General features: G+C 35.3%; 1 protein-coding gene across 1 annotated transcript in view; it reads right to left on the bottom strand.

Moving 5' to 3' along the window:
- Nucleotides 1-18,120, bottom strand: part of LOC126971826 (E3 ubiquitin-protein ligase HERC2-like) — a 62,097-nt gene that overhangs the window by 17,812 nt on the left and 26,165 nt on the right. Inside the window, exons 20-33 of the mRNA XM_050818255.1 lie at nucleotides 16,744-16,820; nucleotides 15,430-15,572; nucleotides 14,733-14,929; nucleotides 13,387-13,603; nucleotides 12,844-13,081; nucleotides 11,866-12,036; nucleotides 10,034-10,285; nucleotides 9,547-9,709; nucleotides 7,790-7,908; nucleotides 6,392-6,564; nucleotides 5,541-6,091; nucleotides 4,230-4,354; nucleotides 3,272-3,639; nucleotides 1,981-2,147 (exon numbers count right to left, since the gene is read on the bottom strand). Coding sequence (XP_050674212.1) covers nucleotides 1,981-2,147; nucleotides 3,272-3,639; nucleotides 4,230-4,354; nucleotides 5,541-6,091; nucleotides 6,392-6,564; nucleotides 7,790-7,908; nucleotides 9,547-9,709; nucleotides 10,034-10,285; nucleotides 11,866-12,036; nucleotides 12,844-13,081; nucleotides 13,387-13,603; nucleotides 14,733-14,929; nucleotides 15,430-15,572; nucleotides 16,744-16,820 — 2,961 coding nt within the window. The remainder of the gene's footprint in view (nucleotides 1-1,980; nucleotides 2,148-3,271; nucleotides 3,640-4,229; nucleotides 4,355-5,540; nucleotides 6,092-6,391; nucleotides 6,565-7,789; nucleotides 7,909-9,546; nucleotides 9,710-10,033; nucleotides 10,286-11,865; nucleotides 12,037-12,843; nucleotides 13,082-13,386; nucleotides 13,604-14,732; nucleotides 14,930-15,429; nucleotides 15,573-16,743; nucleotides 16,821-18,120) is intronic.

Here is an 18,120-nt window from a genome sequence, read left to right as displayed (position 1 = left end):
GACGGCCGACCGTTCTTACTTTACTTCATTTCTATTCTTTTATATTCGATTTATCCTCTCATCCACGTCGATATTTAAATTTGAATCATTTATTCTTTAGCTAGACGGCCAACCATAGAACAATGAGTTCTTATATACGGATAAGAACTCCTTGTTACATATTAGTATTAACAATCCTGCTTCACGATCTCTACCCATTTCGTAATCCAATCACCACACATAAACTACTTATCTTGCTAATCTCGCCAATCATGTTTTAAATAAGCTTTTGTTTTCGTTCAAACTACGAAACACTTGTTTATGTTTTAATGAAAATTGATTCAAACTTAATTTTTTGGTAAATAATTTCTATGAATTACTGATATTTTTATAGCAGTAATTCATCTGTTTCATTATGTAGTAGATACGAATAGGCTACTTGCTACTTATCTATCTGTGATGTGTACCCTGTCACTGGTGCTGGGAGCGTGTATAACAATATAAAGAAAAAACAGTCACAAAGAAATACTCAAGCGCTTTAGATATCTATAGTGTATGCGCCCCACGTGTTTCTGATAATGTAAAAATATTAAATACTAATCTGGTTTGCATGATGGGGTGCCATACGAAGGGGTAGAAAATAGGAAAAAATCTTATACAACGCGTCATTGAGACGAGATGTTAAGTGAACCCTTTTGTAACTCCTATTCAAAATACTGACGATTTGGACGTGACCAAAAGTTATGACCGAATTATATAGAGACGGATCATCTTAAAGTCCTTGTCGTCCTGACCCATAATCTGACAATGATGTGAAGGAATTCTCATAACCTGATGGTTAAATTTTTGGTTTGAAACTTTGTGAATATGCGATTTCCTTATCCACCCTTAACTTGTCGGATTATTGAAATGCACACTTTACGGCATATAATTAACTAACCTTACCACAAACGCGCTCGAGTTTTTCTTACAATGTATTTTTTTACTAATCTGATCGGCTGCCACTATATACAAGGCTCAGTGAAATCTAGACAGATAAGAATTCGTTTCGACATTTACAAGACGAGGTCGTGTTGCTAGCTTCCATTCCCATGGCCATCACATATCACATGCCAGCAATATCAATTCTTCTTACTCGTTGTCGAAAGTAACTCCGCATCCAAAATCGTCTTTTTCTCTTACGTTTCACTACCGCTACATACAAGTAGGCGAATTTAGTATGGTCGCAGTTCTTATCACCATGGCCTCCTTAGGCTACATCCATATAAGACTGACTTTGTGTCGTGTAAAATGTTTCAGGTTCCCACGTTATTTTTACGTTAGTTTGTTCCGCGTCATGTCCTTACAACTGTCCCCTAATATCCAAGTGTAACAGCGACAATGTGATTTATAAACATGTACAAAAATTTATAACTTTAACTAACTAACTATAATATAATCAAAACATTTATAAAAATGTGATTTGTGAACCCAGCCTTAGCATAGCTTAAAGATAAATATAAAATATAATAATGACACGCTTCCACACAAATTATCTTGCCCCAAACTAGACATAGCCTGTACTATTGGTACAAGACAATGATATATTTAATACAATATACTTACTTAAGTATACATAAATACATATAAACATCCATGACTCGGAAACAAACATCCATATTCGTCATATAAAGGTTTGCACCTACCGGATGTACGTACTCAAGATGTAGGTCCATACAAATAAACTCTGCATAAAGTATACCTAAGAATAAACCAAGAATATGCAAAATGTTGAGTATACCATTGTCAATACAATGATAATTCTGAAGTTTCCGAATACCAAGCCGCCTTGCAAATAAACGCAGGAAACGTTTTACATCGGAATAAACAAATCGTAAGTAAAATGTCTATTTGTAAACATTTTGCATATTCTTGGTTTATTCTCAGGAACTTTATGCTAAATTTATTTGGACGGCCGGTATGTCGTATGTGCCTGTAATTTAATATGTATAGAGTGCATACATTTGGATTTCATTCCATGCGCGATGAACGAGGTATGTAGTGACGAGTCTCCTCCTATCTGCTTCAAAAGAGTCAAGCAAGAGCTAAGCGCGCCTGCGTTGATAAGCTGCTCTAGCTCAGGACCGTCACAACCCTCGCTCAGAATCGACAGTAGTGCGATTAAAAATCTGAAAAACGAATTTTTTAACTTTTTCACTAAGTTTTTAATTATACAAAATATATTTGTAATCAAAATTTATGCACGAAGCGGGACTCTAATCCACAACCTCTCGGGTCCTGTCCGAGCGCTCTTACCAACTGTGCCAACTGTTCGAGTAACCCATGGTTCGTAAATTTTGGTATGTCTTGTTCAACACTCTGGTTGTGGCTCCATCTACAGGATCTACTTTTCATTTGATCCTGCTCAACCCCAATAATAAGATATTAGGAAATTTACTTGTGATCGCTCCTTCAAATCTAAACAATTTGTTGTTTATGCATAGTCTCATGAAAGTAGTGGTAACCTGCCTGACGTCACTCTGATGTCACTGAGGTACTATACAACCTCGAAGTCAAAAATATCTTAATCTTTATTCAAATAGAACTATAAAAAAAATTGAATTGGAAACAACTACAAGCTGTTCAACGTTAATTTACAAAAATGACTTTATATCGCTCCAAACATAAATATCATCTTGTTTGTTCATTGTCATTATTAAATTTGAACTGCTTGAAAATAAAAGAAATTTAATTGAATTTTTGACGGCATGACATTGAGGAACTTTCGGATTCCGCGAATAACATCTCGATTATCACATACGTTTTCCCTGACTAATTCAGGTCAGAGACCTCTCCTGTATAGATTGTGCAAATATTGTACTGATAATTTTAATGATCTAGATTGAATTAACATTAGCAAGGAATCCAAAAGCGTGAACTTCAGTTTGCTATTGTAAGTTACTTATACTTACTTACACGTTTGCTTATGTTTCTCTTTTTAAATTTCAATATTCAATGCATAAATCATTTATACATATAGATAGACTGTGACTGAGACACAAAGTGACATTCAAATCGCGAGTGTTAGACGTAGCAGGTCACGCACTCTAAAGTATTAAACCTGTCCTGTTTTTATCGATTGTCTAGCAGCAAGAGGCTCTATCTAGATTCTAGACAAATAAATTATTTAAGATTTAATGGTTTAGTGAAAATTGTATTAGGTTTCAGATGAATATATTTTACCAGTTCCAGTACCAAAACATGCACATGTTTAGAATAAATTATTATTTACCATAATTTTATCATAACAAACCTGGCTCTCGAAGGTCTATTCAGCAAAGCGTGCGCACCGTAATTCGCACTCATTTTCAACGGCAACGGTTGAATTTGCTCTCCTTCCAAAACTCTAGCTTTCAATTCAATCAATATGAAATCCATCAACTTAGATTTTTCTAGAAGCACCATATATTTAAGATAGGGTATCACAGATTCGATGCCCTGCAGTGGCTTTGTCAATGGCATCACCGGATGAAGCTGAATGTGCGGCACTGAATCAGCATATCTTGCTCCCATTACGCCCGAAAATGCGGCGTATTTAATACTATCCGACATTGTTTGTGATGAATTAATAATACTGTTTATAATCGAATATCCATTTCGTCTCATTTCAGCCCTTTGTACCTGCCAAATATTCGGAGTTATAATTATTGAAACATAGTTTTTTTTTAGATTTTACGACAAATAACTGTTCCGGAGAGCTGTTTCACCTGATTCCTGCCGCTGAATATCACCTTCGCACGACACGTCTCAAATTAGGATATCAACCCCACCATCTGGATGTGTGGCGTTCCTCCACAGTGCGGTATTCAAGGAACTTTCTTCCACGTACAACAAAGCTGTAGAATAAGCTTCCTTGTGTGGTGTTACCGGGACGATACTACATGGGTACCTTTAAAAAAAGCCCGTATACCTTCCTTAAAAGCGGGCAACGCTCCCGTAATATCTCTGGTGTTTAAAGAGAATGAGGGCGGTGCTGATTGCGGCCAAATTCGTTGCGGAGAGAACCAACAACAATTACATTTAACAAATTAGTCAACCAAATGTTGTGACTTGAATTTCAACACATTTAGGCGGAATCAAACAATTCAACCTATTTCAAATAATTAGAAAAACAAATTTGGTCTCTTCACTATTGTTACGTATCTCTTCCGTGTTTAATACGTCACAACACCGGCCAATCTATTATTACAAGTATCTATTTTGACCCTCACCTGGCAGTACATAGCTCGCTTAAGTATATCTATATCACAGGTTTCTTCAGTCATTACGAAATCAATTATGGCAGTGATCAAGCTGCGTTGCTCCGAAGTTACATCTTCTAGCATCCAATATAAGTCTAAAACAGGTTTTTTTTTTAAATTTATAACTATTATAGTTATTATAAACATAACAAATGTCTCTATCGGCGGTGCAGTATTCAAACTACGGGTGTCACTGATCTCTGAGCTCCACGATCATCCTTAAAATGACTGTCTTAAACCTTCGCAACTTATTAACCCTCTAATATTAAAAATTCCGTTTTTGCGAGAGATTTTGGCGCGCGAAAGTGTAACTATGCGTAGTATTTTACGTGTAGCAAAAGGATGCTTACAGTTAGGATACGCCTCCAGAGAACGTAACTAAAAGCTATCGAAACAAGCTATAGAGACCATGCATAAATTATTCATATGCGTTTTATTTTATTTAACACACACGAGACAATGTTGAAAAGCCGTTATATTTGAGAAAGAGTATTTTCATTGAAAATAATTTATTTTATTTGTGTTTGTGGTTTTATAAACAACTTTATATGTTCTTTCTAAAACAAAACTAACATAAACATGCTGTCACAGTAATAATTTAAGAACTTTCATTTAGAAATACTAAGAAGAATCCCTTTACCTTGATCGACCTTGAAGTGCAAGATCGCTTGTGTGTGATATAAAATGTAACTCTGCGATATTGGGACATAATATCTACTGAGTGTATTTTTTTTTTAATTTAAGTCGGTTCGAGTTCCAGACGAGGCAAGTAATTTTTAGAAAATTTTTGAATGCATAATTACTAACTTTTAAAAATAACGTAAAGTCTTCTTTTATTAAAATACCCTATCTACGATATTTAAGGTACTTTCCCTTCATGTCCCATAACTTTGGGACAACCTGTATATCAAACTATTGTAATTATGCTGATATCTTGGGGAAATAGACTAGATGTATTATAAAAACAGCAACTTACCAAATACTGTGTAAAACTTCGAAAAATATAATAATAACACTCGCACATAAAATGTTACATTTGCACGCCTAACCTCGTCTTAATTTAGTGCATTATTTTTAAAGTATTTTTTATTTTTAAAGTAATAAATTTACAAAAAAGTTTTACATCTAAATTAGTTTCTAATTTTTGATGGTTATGAATCTGTTTCCTAAAATTAACATATCTCAGTTTAAGACGATCATCAAAAAGATTTTTTTATGTCCACTCCTTTTTGAAAATTTATTACTTTATACTATGGCAGACGTGTTTTAATATAATATAACCTTTTTCCTCACAGGCCAGCCGCGAGACCCAAGCATTAACAAACTTATTTCTTTCCGAACTATCGTCGTCCTTTTCCTCATTTGCCAGAATAAGCTCGTTTTTCAAATCATCAGATAATGACTTAACCTGCTTCTCGCTCTCCATTGACTCTTTTAGAACTGAATTGTCAGTAAAATCATTAATAGAGCTTATTGACAATTCATTCGTTGGAGTCTTATCATCGATATCCTTATCTGATGTGGCGCCTTTTTCATTCTCCTTAACATCCTTTCCTTCGTTACGCATATCATCACTGTTTATGGCGTTCTTCAAATCTTTGTAGTGTGGCTTTTCTTTAGGTTTGATATTAATTTTTGATTTGAATTTTTTTGTTGCGTCACAAATTGGTTCAATGATTGAAGGCATTTCCTCAACAGTTTTGCTCGACTGACTTGCGATCGTAGACTTAATGAGTAGCGCGTCTCCTTGCAACAAACTACCTGTTGCCTTCATCATACTCTTGCTAAAACTGTTCTGTCTGTTCCTTAATTCCTTTGTTGTTGTGTCGATACTGAAATAAAATAGAATGGCTGATTGGATACATCACCCAAATTATTTAAAGTTATAGCAATGTGCATGATACTTATAAAAGTGCAGATAATACAATAGACATAAGAGGAAAAGTGTCACAAAGTTTTCTTCTTTAGCTAATAACAGAACCTATGAATAGTGTACAGAGGTAGGTGAGAAGGTATACTATATTAATACAACATACTCCAATTAATTTTACAATTATTAATTTTCAGCATAATACATAAATAAATAATATTTATAATATTTTGGTTCCACTGGATTATAAGCTAATACTTACCACTTATAAAACGTGGGCGATTTCGACATCTTCATAACTTTTCGGAACATTTTTTTAGCAGTAGGCGGTCGGCGCGATGGTGGACGGGATTCCAAAGCGGAGACGGCGGGAGATATCGCCGCGCGGACATCGTGCAATAGAAACCTGGCGCGCTCCAAGGGTGCAGCGCAAACCTGCAACGATTGCACCGTAATTATTTTTATGCCACAAATTTAGATAATAGTATCACATGAGTGTTTTAATACCTAATTATCAACAGTTGCATACAAGACTTTATCTACACCCATAATATGAATCCTCTAAAAGATTCTGAAACAGTTAGTCCTAGTAGTAACCTAATATCATCCATTACTGATTATATACCAATAAACTAAGTATTAATGAAAAAAATATTTATTTTAGTAGTAATTCACAGTTTGTATAGTGCAATAATTAAAATTCACTTGAATATTATATTCTTTTGCAGCGTTTAAAATGAATCGCTCATTTTTTGTAAACAAAACAATAAAAATATCGAAGAAAAATGGCGGGGATTCGAATAACCTACTTTTTTTAAGGCGCGCGACGTTCTGGTAGTGTGGAACGCGCGTAAACGAAAATGTCCTTATTTTGAAATTCATACAGATACCACGCATCGTGCAATAAGAATGTGGGTCTCTGTTCAAACTCTTTGAGCATGAAGGGAATGAAAAATAAATAGGAGTGTTGTTATGAAATTCAGTACAACATTACAACACTCGTTTGGATGATGTAATGGTTATTAGAACATTGGGTGTTTTAATGTTGGCAATAAGCTAACTGTTCCAGAATCTTTAATAGAGGATTTAAAGCATCGGTGTAGATAAAATAAATTACATCAATCTTATAACCCATAAACGCATTGAAGTAAAATAAATTATTAGACTCCCATTTACTTATTAAAAAGTCGGCGAAAAATGTCCGAGCGGCGTTGTAAATACGTATACATTAAATTATACAGATAATATTAATGAACACCTTATTTCAAATTTATTTCATTTAAATGAACACCTTGTTTCGTCGCAGTAGTGTTGAAAGTCTATTGTATACGGCTAATTAGAAGTAAAAACACTACGTCACGCGCGAACACTAGGCAAGAATATTATGTTTTAGCAATTTAAATGTAATTATTTATCAAAATGATTATAAACGACAAGTTCGTTACACAATTTTGTATTCAACACACTTGCTCTAAAGTGAGCCTTACTTCATCGTCCACCTGTGGGTGGCTCAGCCTCACTTGTATCATAATATACTATACAAGTAACATTTGAAAACAAAATTTAATGAACGATGCGGGACTCGAACTCACGACCTGAACTGTTAGTATTGCGAATATATATGGATGTATCAAATGAAGCTTTTGTGATAGCATTGTACCTCTTTGTATCCTCTAGATAGCTGTTGCCTGGTTCTCATCAACGTCCATTTGCTTTGCTGTACAGCTTTGACGATCTCTGACATGGCGGGCGACAGTTTCACTTCACCTTTTTCCATTTCTAAAATATTAACATTTTTTACCAACATCAAAAAGGAGAAGGTTTTCATTAGTCATCTGTATTTTTTGTGTATGTGACACGGTTTTTTCGCAAAATGAAGTCGCATATTGGTCATAAGTTTTACATTTTTTTTTTCATTTAAATAAAACAATCTAAATGGATTAAAACGTCTCGTTTGCAGGGAGACTAATCTGGAAAGATCACGAAACGCCGGGTTAACTAAAATAATAATAAAAATGTAACTTTTACACAAAATGTAAAAACACAGTTACAATTACACATTGTTTTATTCCTTTAAAAAGTGTTTTATTTAAATGAGTAACATTCGCTTTAATCAAAGAAAATAATTTATTCAATTTACTATAAAAATATACAGAAATTTAAAAGATCTGATAATACTGTTATTAAATATCACTAACGTTAGGTCATTAGTGAGTAATTTTGTGAATACATAATTTGACTTCAGGAAATACATTCAATTTATAATAATACTTTATAGATCTATAACTATTTTTTTTTATAAATAATTTTAATTTTATGAGAAAGCATTTATTGAAAGCCGGAGTCTACCAAAAACTCGGAAGAAAAATACCTCACGCTTGAGAAGAATGGGCGCAAGAAACTTAGCAGAATGTTTTAAATGAGTACTTGAATAACAAGAAAGCATCCTCTGAAAATTTTGGAAAAGTGTACGGCATCAGTGCCCATAATTTAAAGAAAAAAAAAATAAGTGCGAATTGAATTCACCGAATAATAAGTTCAAATTCAAATATATTTATTCAAAATAGGATGTGATTGATTTATTAAAAATCAAAACCTACCACCCACGGGCGCATCACACAAAAAATAAAAAAATGGCTACAAAGTAATATCGTACAATTAAACTTATTATTTATTAGCCTGAGGGAGGTCACTCCATTCCCAATCTGTGGTATAATTAAGAAAGTCATATATGTTATAGTAACCTTTACCACACAAACGTTTTTTAACAATTCTTTTGAATAACGTAATACTTTTGTTTTGAACATTTTCTGGGATCTTTTTGTAAAAGCATATACATCGCCCCACAAAAGATTTACTAACTCGACTTAGTTCAGTAGTGGGCTTTTGTGTTGTTTTTTCATTATAAGTTTATGTCTGTTCCTGGTATTGACATTGTGGTTATCACAGTTTCTAGCATTTTCACTTATGTGCCTGTTTACATACATTAAATAATCCAGATTATATTGAGAAGCAACAATTAAGATGTTAATTTCTTTAAATTTTGCCCTTAAATATTGATCTAAGAGGCTATCCATGAATTATATCACATGTTAAGGGGGGAGAGGGGGTCGACGAAGAGTTAAATTGTGTGACAATTTGCCATCACATTTTTCAAAATATAAAATTTTATATCTAAATATCTATTACAAAACTAAAACTACATATCTACTAAACTTGCCAATATAAAATATATATATGTATTTACGTTTTGTTAATTTTCATGCCTTTTTTATTGCGAAATATGTGACATCAAACTAGCTAGATGTCTCGCTAATGTGGCCAGCTGTGACAAAGACGGAGGAGGGGTAGAAAAAATGATAAAGTTGTGTCGTAATTTATAGATATCCCCAAGTCCACTAGGTATATAAATCTCACCAGTAATCGCTGTGGCCAATGCGTGCTCTTTAAGTCCAGTGTGATACAGTAGAGCGGCCAGCATTGCTCGTCGGAGCTCCTCCAGTGGGTGCTCCGGCGGAAAATGGGGGGCGCAGCCCTCTCGCCGCTCACACGCCCACCACAGATGCAGTGCTAGCGGGTCCTAAAGACACGGTCGTGTTTAACGATTTGCTACAAATCTCTAAGTTTTGTATCACTGTCAAGGTTCTATTCAATTTGGCCATATAAATGAAATGAAAAAAATCGGTCTATAGGTAAGTCGGACACTTTTCCACCAAGTACTGATATACCAAAATCTAAAACCATCATTAACTTGTCGGCCATCATTTTTATGTCAGTGACAAAATAGTCCAAAAGATTTAGTGCATCGTGCATGTGCAAAAGGTAGATGAAATAGGGTTGTGTGATTATTTTTCTACTATAATAACTACCGTAAAGTAATAAAACCAAATAATATATAACAAACATGTAATTTAGGTTCGGCAAGTGCGTGCAACAAGGCGTCGGGCCTTGCGTTGGAGATGGACACGTCGAGCCGCACTCGTGGCAACACTGGCGCCGGCGCGGCCGCCGCGTGTGACGCCTGCCCGCTCGTGTACACGTTGGCGGCCATATTGGGCACGTGCGGCGCGTCGCTCGCTGGCGTGTTCCCGCCTGTGGACGACCCACTCCGAGCTTCCGCTTTCTCCTCTTCGAACGGATTAGCCTGTTGTGACGTCTGTTGAAAATGATATTAACAATTAAACGTTGTATACACAGATACTTCGTATGCGTAACATATTTTGATTCAGAAACAAAATGGATTCGCTTAATTTTAGTGTATTGAAAAAAACTACTTATAGTTTTTGCACGCAATTATGTTATGCATATTTTATAATTTCTTTGAATGTATTAATTTTTCATTGTATTGTGCTATTCATTTACTTTATGCTAACTGTAATATAATTTGCAAAAAAAATGAGATGGGTACGCATGGATCTACATCTTTATTCGTTGAATCGCGTCTTCGGTGCATATTTTGGATTGGCGATTAAATCTGATGATGTCACAAATGACAAAAAAAGCAATTGTGTAGTTTTATGAAACCACAATGCAAGAGTATAATTTTTTCACATAACATATTAATATCAGCATAGTGTTCTATGTAACAAGTTTATTTATAATGCTTTACATACTCATAAAATAAAAATATAATGTAATAAAAAAATCTTACAGAATCAGAATCAGAATATCTTTAAAATCTTTATATCCAATAAAATCTCGAGGATCACATTGAATCGTCACAAAATAAATTATTCTTATATACAAAAATACAAAGTTGTATCCATAATTATACTATTCCACTATATTATACAATAACTAGTCATAGCTCTACATCGGTTTACAAGAACCTAAGGTATTGTCAAGCTGTCATTGCGAGATGGAGCGACATCTGGCCAGGCTATCTTGGCATTTATAAAATCATCTATTCTATAATAGGCTTCCTTAATTAATTGTATTTTAATTTAAAATTTGAAATGACGAATTAATAGCTCTGTCACTTTTGATGGGTGTTTGGTATAGAAACGCACAGAGTTTCCCATGAAAGAATCGTTAAGTTTTTGTAGTCGGTAACTTGGAATAAACAATTTATTCTTGTATCTTGTATTAAAGTTATGTATATCATTTCTTTTCAGCAGATTATCTTTGTTTCTATGCGTGTACAATAAATTTTCATAAATATATTGGGAAGTTACTGTTAAAATATTTATATCTTTAAAACGGTCACGCTATGAGTCGCGAGGTTTCATATTATATATGCCACTTTGTCAGGTGTGGGGTTCGAATCTACTCTCCCTATCGAAAACTAGAGCTTTAATCTGGTGACTAACGGCCGTTCCCAATATATCTCTTACTTCAGATAAAAATCGTAACTATCGTTGACTTTTCTGTCCCAATAAACTTATCGACTGTAACTCACCTTATCCGTACACGCTGTCTGTCAATGGGACGACGTATAGTTTACCAGCGATAGAAGTTTGTATGGAAATTTCAATTCATGCGTCCCAACATAAGGCGCGAATGATTTATCGGGTATATTGGGACAGCTTCAGATTATTGACAGCTAATTACTGACAGTAAAAGGTAGTAATTAATCTCTATCTGTAGATAGTCGTTAGACCGCGCGGCCAAACTGACTTAAAGATAGAAGCTGAAATTAATGATACAACGTCACCCATATTGTAATGCGACATGCAATAGATGGGCGAAAGCGCAAATTTGAAGAGATTCACTTTAAACAGCAGAAGAAAATAATACCTGTAGTCCAGCTCTCAGGAATAGTGCTGTGAGATACTTCTTAGCATCTCGTTCCACGCTCTGCTCCGGCAGTGAGCGAGCCAGCCACAAGCCGCACTGAGACAACCCTAGCGTCAGGTTGAACGCGCACGATGATAGCACGTGGTGACTACGCAGACTTGACACATTCTCCTGTGAAGCATAGAAGAGTAGAGCAATTGAAGTGGAGATGTTCCGCCTTTGTAAGATGACTGGTTAGAGTTGAACTGTAGATTTAAAGTGAAAGCAATTGTTCTTAAGCAATACGAAATATAGTTTTAAACTTATGCTAACAATTAGAAGAACTTCTACAAATTACACCATCCCATATTTAATACGGAAGCGATGAATTATACGCACAAATAAGAAGCACAAAAGCACACGAAGATATGAAGGGTGATAATAAATTAAAAAAAAATGTAGCCAGTTACGCCTTTCTGATAAAAAAAAAAATTGTGATTGTTGAGACTGCCGATAGAAATGAGAACTTAGAACTTTTAGTACCTATTAAAAATTTGAAATTTCATAATATTTAAAACAAATAAATTATTAATTTCCATTTATTTTTAAAACTAGTTTTCAATATATATTAATCAAACAAACACACTATCTTTCAAAATTAGAATTCGTTCAATTATTATAATATACACAGCACTAATGTTGCACAATACATCAGCTGTATAGCTACAGATATACTGCTATATGCATTTCGGTTACGCGAACTTATGAGTTTTCACCTATCCAAAAAGTGTGTAACTACATATATACATATATTTCAATTTATTTCTTTAATTATATATTTATCGCGTGCGCCAGTCATTAGCATGTCGGTGACGCTTACCCAAAAGGTTTTCCCCTACCAAAAAGTGGCCAACGCGGCTAAAGAAGTTTTCACTTCAAAAATATTTCCAAGGTATATTTATATTAAGGAGCATACAGTTCAAATTACGAAATACAAACCTGACATTTGTGTGTGTAGAGCTGCGAGCAATAGAAGCCGACGCACTTCTCGGTGACACGCGACAGGTACTTGGCATGCGGCTCTTCGCTGAAGGCAGCAGTCGCGTCGCGGCCCCGTAGCTCGCGTACAAGTTCTACCGTGCTCGTGTCCTCACATTCAAACCCGGCCACGTCGTACACGTACCCCGATATTATTATCCACGAGCCGCCGTCCTTTGTATGATTGTACATATCGCACCTGCCATACAGAGAATTAAAACGATCATCATTTTTTTTACTTTATTCAGTAACAAACTATTGCAGCCAAAGGAGACCACTTCGAATAAGCTTTTATAATTTGAATTATTTTATATTTATGTATTAAACTAAAAATATTGTAAAAGTTTATGGCAAAATATACCTAGACATCGTTGAAAAGAAATATGAATAAAATAAAAGATCTTAATTTACAACTTTCTTATATTAACAATAGTGCGACTTAATATTTCTGCATTGACATTCTTTTTATTAGCTGCAAAGAATATGAATGTGGCTACTACATACTTTCTCACTATGAAGTTATTAGACTGATTGGGTTTTGGTATCAGGCCAGGCCAGCCCAACAGGTCCGCGTCGAGTTTGTCCGAGCACGGTAAACATTTAGCCGCTTCGTCGCACGACCTGACGATTTTGATCAGCGAATCCGTACAGTCGGCGAGAACGACCGCGGAACGAGCTGCGCATGCGCACACCCATACACCCAGCTCACTCACTACGCGTCCTGTGAAATCAAAAACTCTATTTTTCTTTCCAAGAAACATACAGTTAGCACTAAAGTTGAAGTTTCACCAGTGGGAGGCTCCTTAGCACCGGATGTCGGTTAGGTTATGGGTACCACAACGGTGCCTTTTTCTGCCGTTAAGTAGTAATGTGTAAGCATTACTCATTCGGTGAAATTACTGGGCAAATGAGACTTGACATCTTATGTCTTAAGGTGACCAGCGCAGTTGTGGTGCCGATCAGAATTTTTGGGTTTTACAATAATCCTGAGCGGCACTACATTGGTATTGACAGGGCGTATCAATTACCACCAGCTGAACGCCCTGCTCGTCATATCCCTTATTTTCATAAAAAAACAGGTTAAGAGCAGGACCATCTCGCCCCGCTGTCCGCACACCTCGTCTCACGCGCGTGCAGTGTAGTTCTATTTTTTGATTTTAATAATGACTGGTCCGAGTCCATCAGGTTCCAGCCCAAAAAAAAAGAGATTTTATTCATCGCCAAGCATGAGAAATGCCGAAAAATGTTTTAGACATATGTGTTGAAGAAAGGCAAAACAAGCAAAAGCCTGAGAGTTGAACAAGATATGAAAAATTTACGATCCATGCGCACACGAACGGTTGGCTCAGTTGGAAAGAGCGCTCGGACGGAACCCGAGAGGTCGCGGGTTCGAGTCCCGCATCGTTCACAAATTTTGGTTACCAATCTAATTTGTATAATTAATCCCAGAAGTGAAGTGAAAACTTTTTTGTATATAACTATTTTGACATTCACAATTGGACGTAATTCCAGAAAAACGTTCACAACCACAATCATGTCGAAATTGAGTTAAGAACACAAAACTGGTCACGTGAATCATATTAACGAACTGACAAAAAATGGCAGCAATCCGAGTGACTTCTTTAAATGACATCATGACTTAGTAGCCCAACAAACATATTGTATGGAATACACTAGTATTTATTAAACTTTAAACACGAATTCCTTAAAATGTGGTGTTTGTGGCTTGGAACTACGTCTAATTCATATAGTATAGGATAGTTTTAAATCATGTTTGCTCTGTCTTTTAATATTTTCAACACGTTTAAGATAAATTTAATTTGTATTTAATAACATTACATTCAACTTACCAACAATATCGGCACTAATGAGATCGCACAAGCCAGTCAGTTGAGTATTGTCGGCTCTGTGCACCGCCCGTACGAAGCATGTAAGAATGCACTGCACGTGGTCCGACAACAGGTCCGTATACTGAGTGAGCAGATTGCGTACACCGCCGCGTGTAGTTCGGCCGCCTCGCACGCACATCGCTTCGCAAAACAATAGTCTGAAATATAGGGGATAAAATTTTATAAAATGACCACACATCCAATTACCAGTCGGAGACTCCTTTGCACACACTGACCTCTATTATTTACCACTGGACTGGCGGATATCAAAGTGCTTTTGTGCCTGTTTGATATTCGCCATTTTAGCGCTGTTGGCCATAGCGAGAGTTTGTGGTACTAAAACCAGTTATGACGACCTCAAACCTCAAAACTATTTATAAAAGCAAAAAAAGTGTACTTTATAACGTTGATTGCTGAAGTATAAATAACACGAAAAACGAACACTGTGTTGGTGTGCATTGCACATAATAGAGGTTAACAGTCAACTCAATTTTTTTCGACGTTTTCACAGCTGTCACAGTCTATCTAAACATATAAATAATCTACAGATGGAGTCATAGTTTAAATATCAATTTATTTGGGGAATTTTTTTAACTAGGCAAGCAACATCTATGACAATAAAATGGCTGTAGATGGAACTTCGGGAGGAAGTTCATACCTTTGAAATCGAATCAGTAGATCACAGCTTGGACTAACAGTGTTGTGGCCTTTGAGATCGTCGGCTTTACTCGTATCTCCATTCATTATAGATTGCATGTGCATCTGCGTTTGGCAAGTCGTGTTCTTAATTAAATGCTTCACCTGGAATTGATTTTTAATAATTGTAATTAAATATTTTGTAAAAACACATTCACGTACAATAAACAATTGGACTCACAATCACGCTCAAAAATTGTCTGTAGCAATACACATCTGTTAGGCAGAGTTTTCGATAAGTTGTGTTTTGACTGCGCTTTGAATACAATGCCACGCAATGACAAAGTGTGACACGAAATGTGCGAAACGAATGTCACTTTCGCACATTTCGCACCATAGTCAATGAGCTTCTTATGAGCGTATACAATAGACTTTGAACATTACTGCTACGAGATAAGGTGCTAATATGAATGAATGTTTTAATGTTATCTGTATAAGTTAATGTATATGTCGCAGGTAAATTGTCAAAGATGTGATATTATAATTTCCGGTAGTTTGTCAATCGACTTCATTTCTTACAATTTAACGGCCTAGTTTACTCTACATCTCCGCTCGGACATTTTTGACGAGCTTTTAATAGGCGATTGTGAGTCTAGTTATTCATAGTACGTCAATAGAAAAACATGATAAATGTACGTGTTATCACATAGTAATATTTTTTTCTAGGTCGTAAACAAATTCAAACCAGAATACTTAATACTTTTGATACAAGTATGATTTTTTGTATGTGCCAATATTAAGAATGTGATTACTTTTCAATGTCCCTGGCAAACACATCATCACACCTCTCTCCCAGACATTGTACATCATGATGAAAAAATTTAAATTCAATATTTTCATTTAAAAAAGTTTTGTAAAATCACTTGCTGAACGTCATAAACTATCACCCATTTCAAAAAAATATGCCTCAGAACTGAGAACAGCGGGCGCAAGAAACTCAGCGGGCTTGTTTTTTTCAAATTTCGTCCAATATAATATCTTGTACAAGAAAATTTATTGTTAAATAGCCTGAGGGCGGTCGCTGTGGTATAATTAAGAAAGTAATTTATATTATAGTAACCAATACCACACAAACGTTTCTTAACAATACTTTTTAATTTCGTAACACATTTGTTTTAGCTTTTTCTGGGATCATGTTTTAAAAGCATATACAACGCCCAACAATAGACTTGGTATCTCAACTAATGAAATCAGTAACATACATAGAGGCATAAGAAAAGATATTCTAAGATATTAATTAGATGTATAATAATTATCTTCATATAAAGTTACTCACTAAGTGCATCAAAGGCACAGACGCACTGGCATCAGATGAGTTCCCATTGTTGACCTGATAGTCCACGATATATTCCGCTAAAACAAATTAAATTTTATGTTTCATTGATTTCACTATCATCATCATCAGCCGGAAGACGTCCACTGTTGGACAAAGGACTCCCCCAAAGATATCCACGATGATCGATCCTGCACTAACCTCATTCAACTGATTCCGGAGATCTTGACCAGATCATCGGTCCATCTTGTTGGGGCCTACCAATTTTCCGGTACGTGGTCCCTTTACTACCCTCGGCCATCTGTCCGTCGAACTATGTGCGCTGCCCATTGCTACTTCAGTTTCGCAATCATTTGGGCTATGTTGGTGACTTTGATTCTCCTAGCTACGTATCTCCTCATTTCTGAATCGATCTCACAGAGAAACTCCGAGTATTGCTCATTGCCCTCTGAGCGACCATTGATGTATGGCCAAAAAATATGCTTCGAGTAGGTAAAAGCCAATATGAGAGGTTTGATTCCACTTTAAATTTGTAGGAATGGCCTCATAGTTATTTATGCAACTGTTGCATAATAAATAATGTTTTAATACCTAATTATCATTAGTTGCATACAAGACTTTATCTACACCCAGAATATGATGAATCCTCTAAAATATTCTGAAACAGTTAGATTACTGCTAACATTAAAACAGCCAGCCCTAGTAGTAACCTAATATCATCCCTTACTGGTTATATACAAATAAAGTAAGTATTAATGAAAGAATTATTAATTTTAGTAGTAATTTACATTTTGTATAGTGTAATTATTAAAATTCACTTGAATATTATGTTATTTTGCAGTGTTTAAAATATCCGGCGGTGTGCTATCAAAACTTGAATCGCTCATTTTTTCAAGAAAAATGGCGCGCCATGTTCTGGTAGTTTGGAACGCGCGTAAACGAAAATGTTCTTTTTTTGAAATTCATACAGATACCACGCATCGAGCAATAAGAATGTGGCTGTTTGTTGAGACTCTTTGTGCATGAAGGGATCGAAAATAAAACCAAGGAGTGTTGTTATGAAATTCAGTACAACATTACAACACTCGTTTGGATGATGTAATGGTTATTACGACATTGGGTGTTTTAATGTTGGTAATAAGCTAACTGTTTCAGAATCTTTAATAGAGGATTTAAAGCATGGGTGTAGATAAAATAGTTTTAAAAGATGATGGCATAAAATTAAATGAATTTTATTTATTGCGTCGAATACAGTATATATACATTATGGATCTTAAATTTATTGTGGTGTCTTCTATTCGGCTAATTTAAATTAGCATGCAAAACGTTTACTTAAAATAAAAAAAATCAATAAACAGGAGTCCAGGAAAACGTTTCTGT

Source organism: Leptidea sinapis, chromosome 24, assembly GCF_905404315.1.
Source record: "Leptidea sinapis chromosome 24, ilLepSina1.1, whole genome shotgun sequence".
Lineage (NCBI taxonomy): Eukaryota > Metazoa > Arthropoda > Insecta > Lepidoptera > Pieridae > Leptidea > Leptidea sinapis.
The sequence above is the reverse complement of the archived record's forward strand: the minus strand, read 5'-3'. Positions and strand labels throughout refer to the sequence as shown.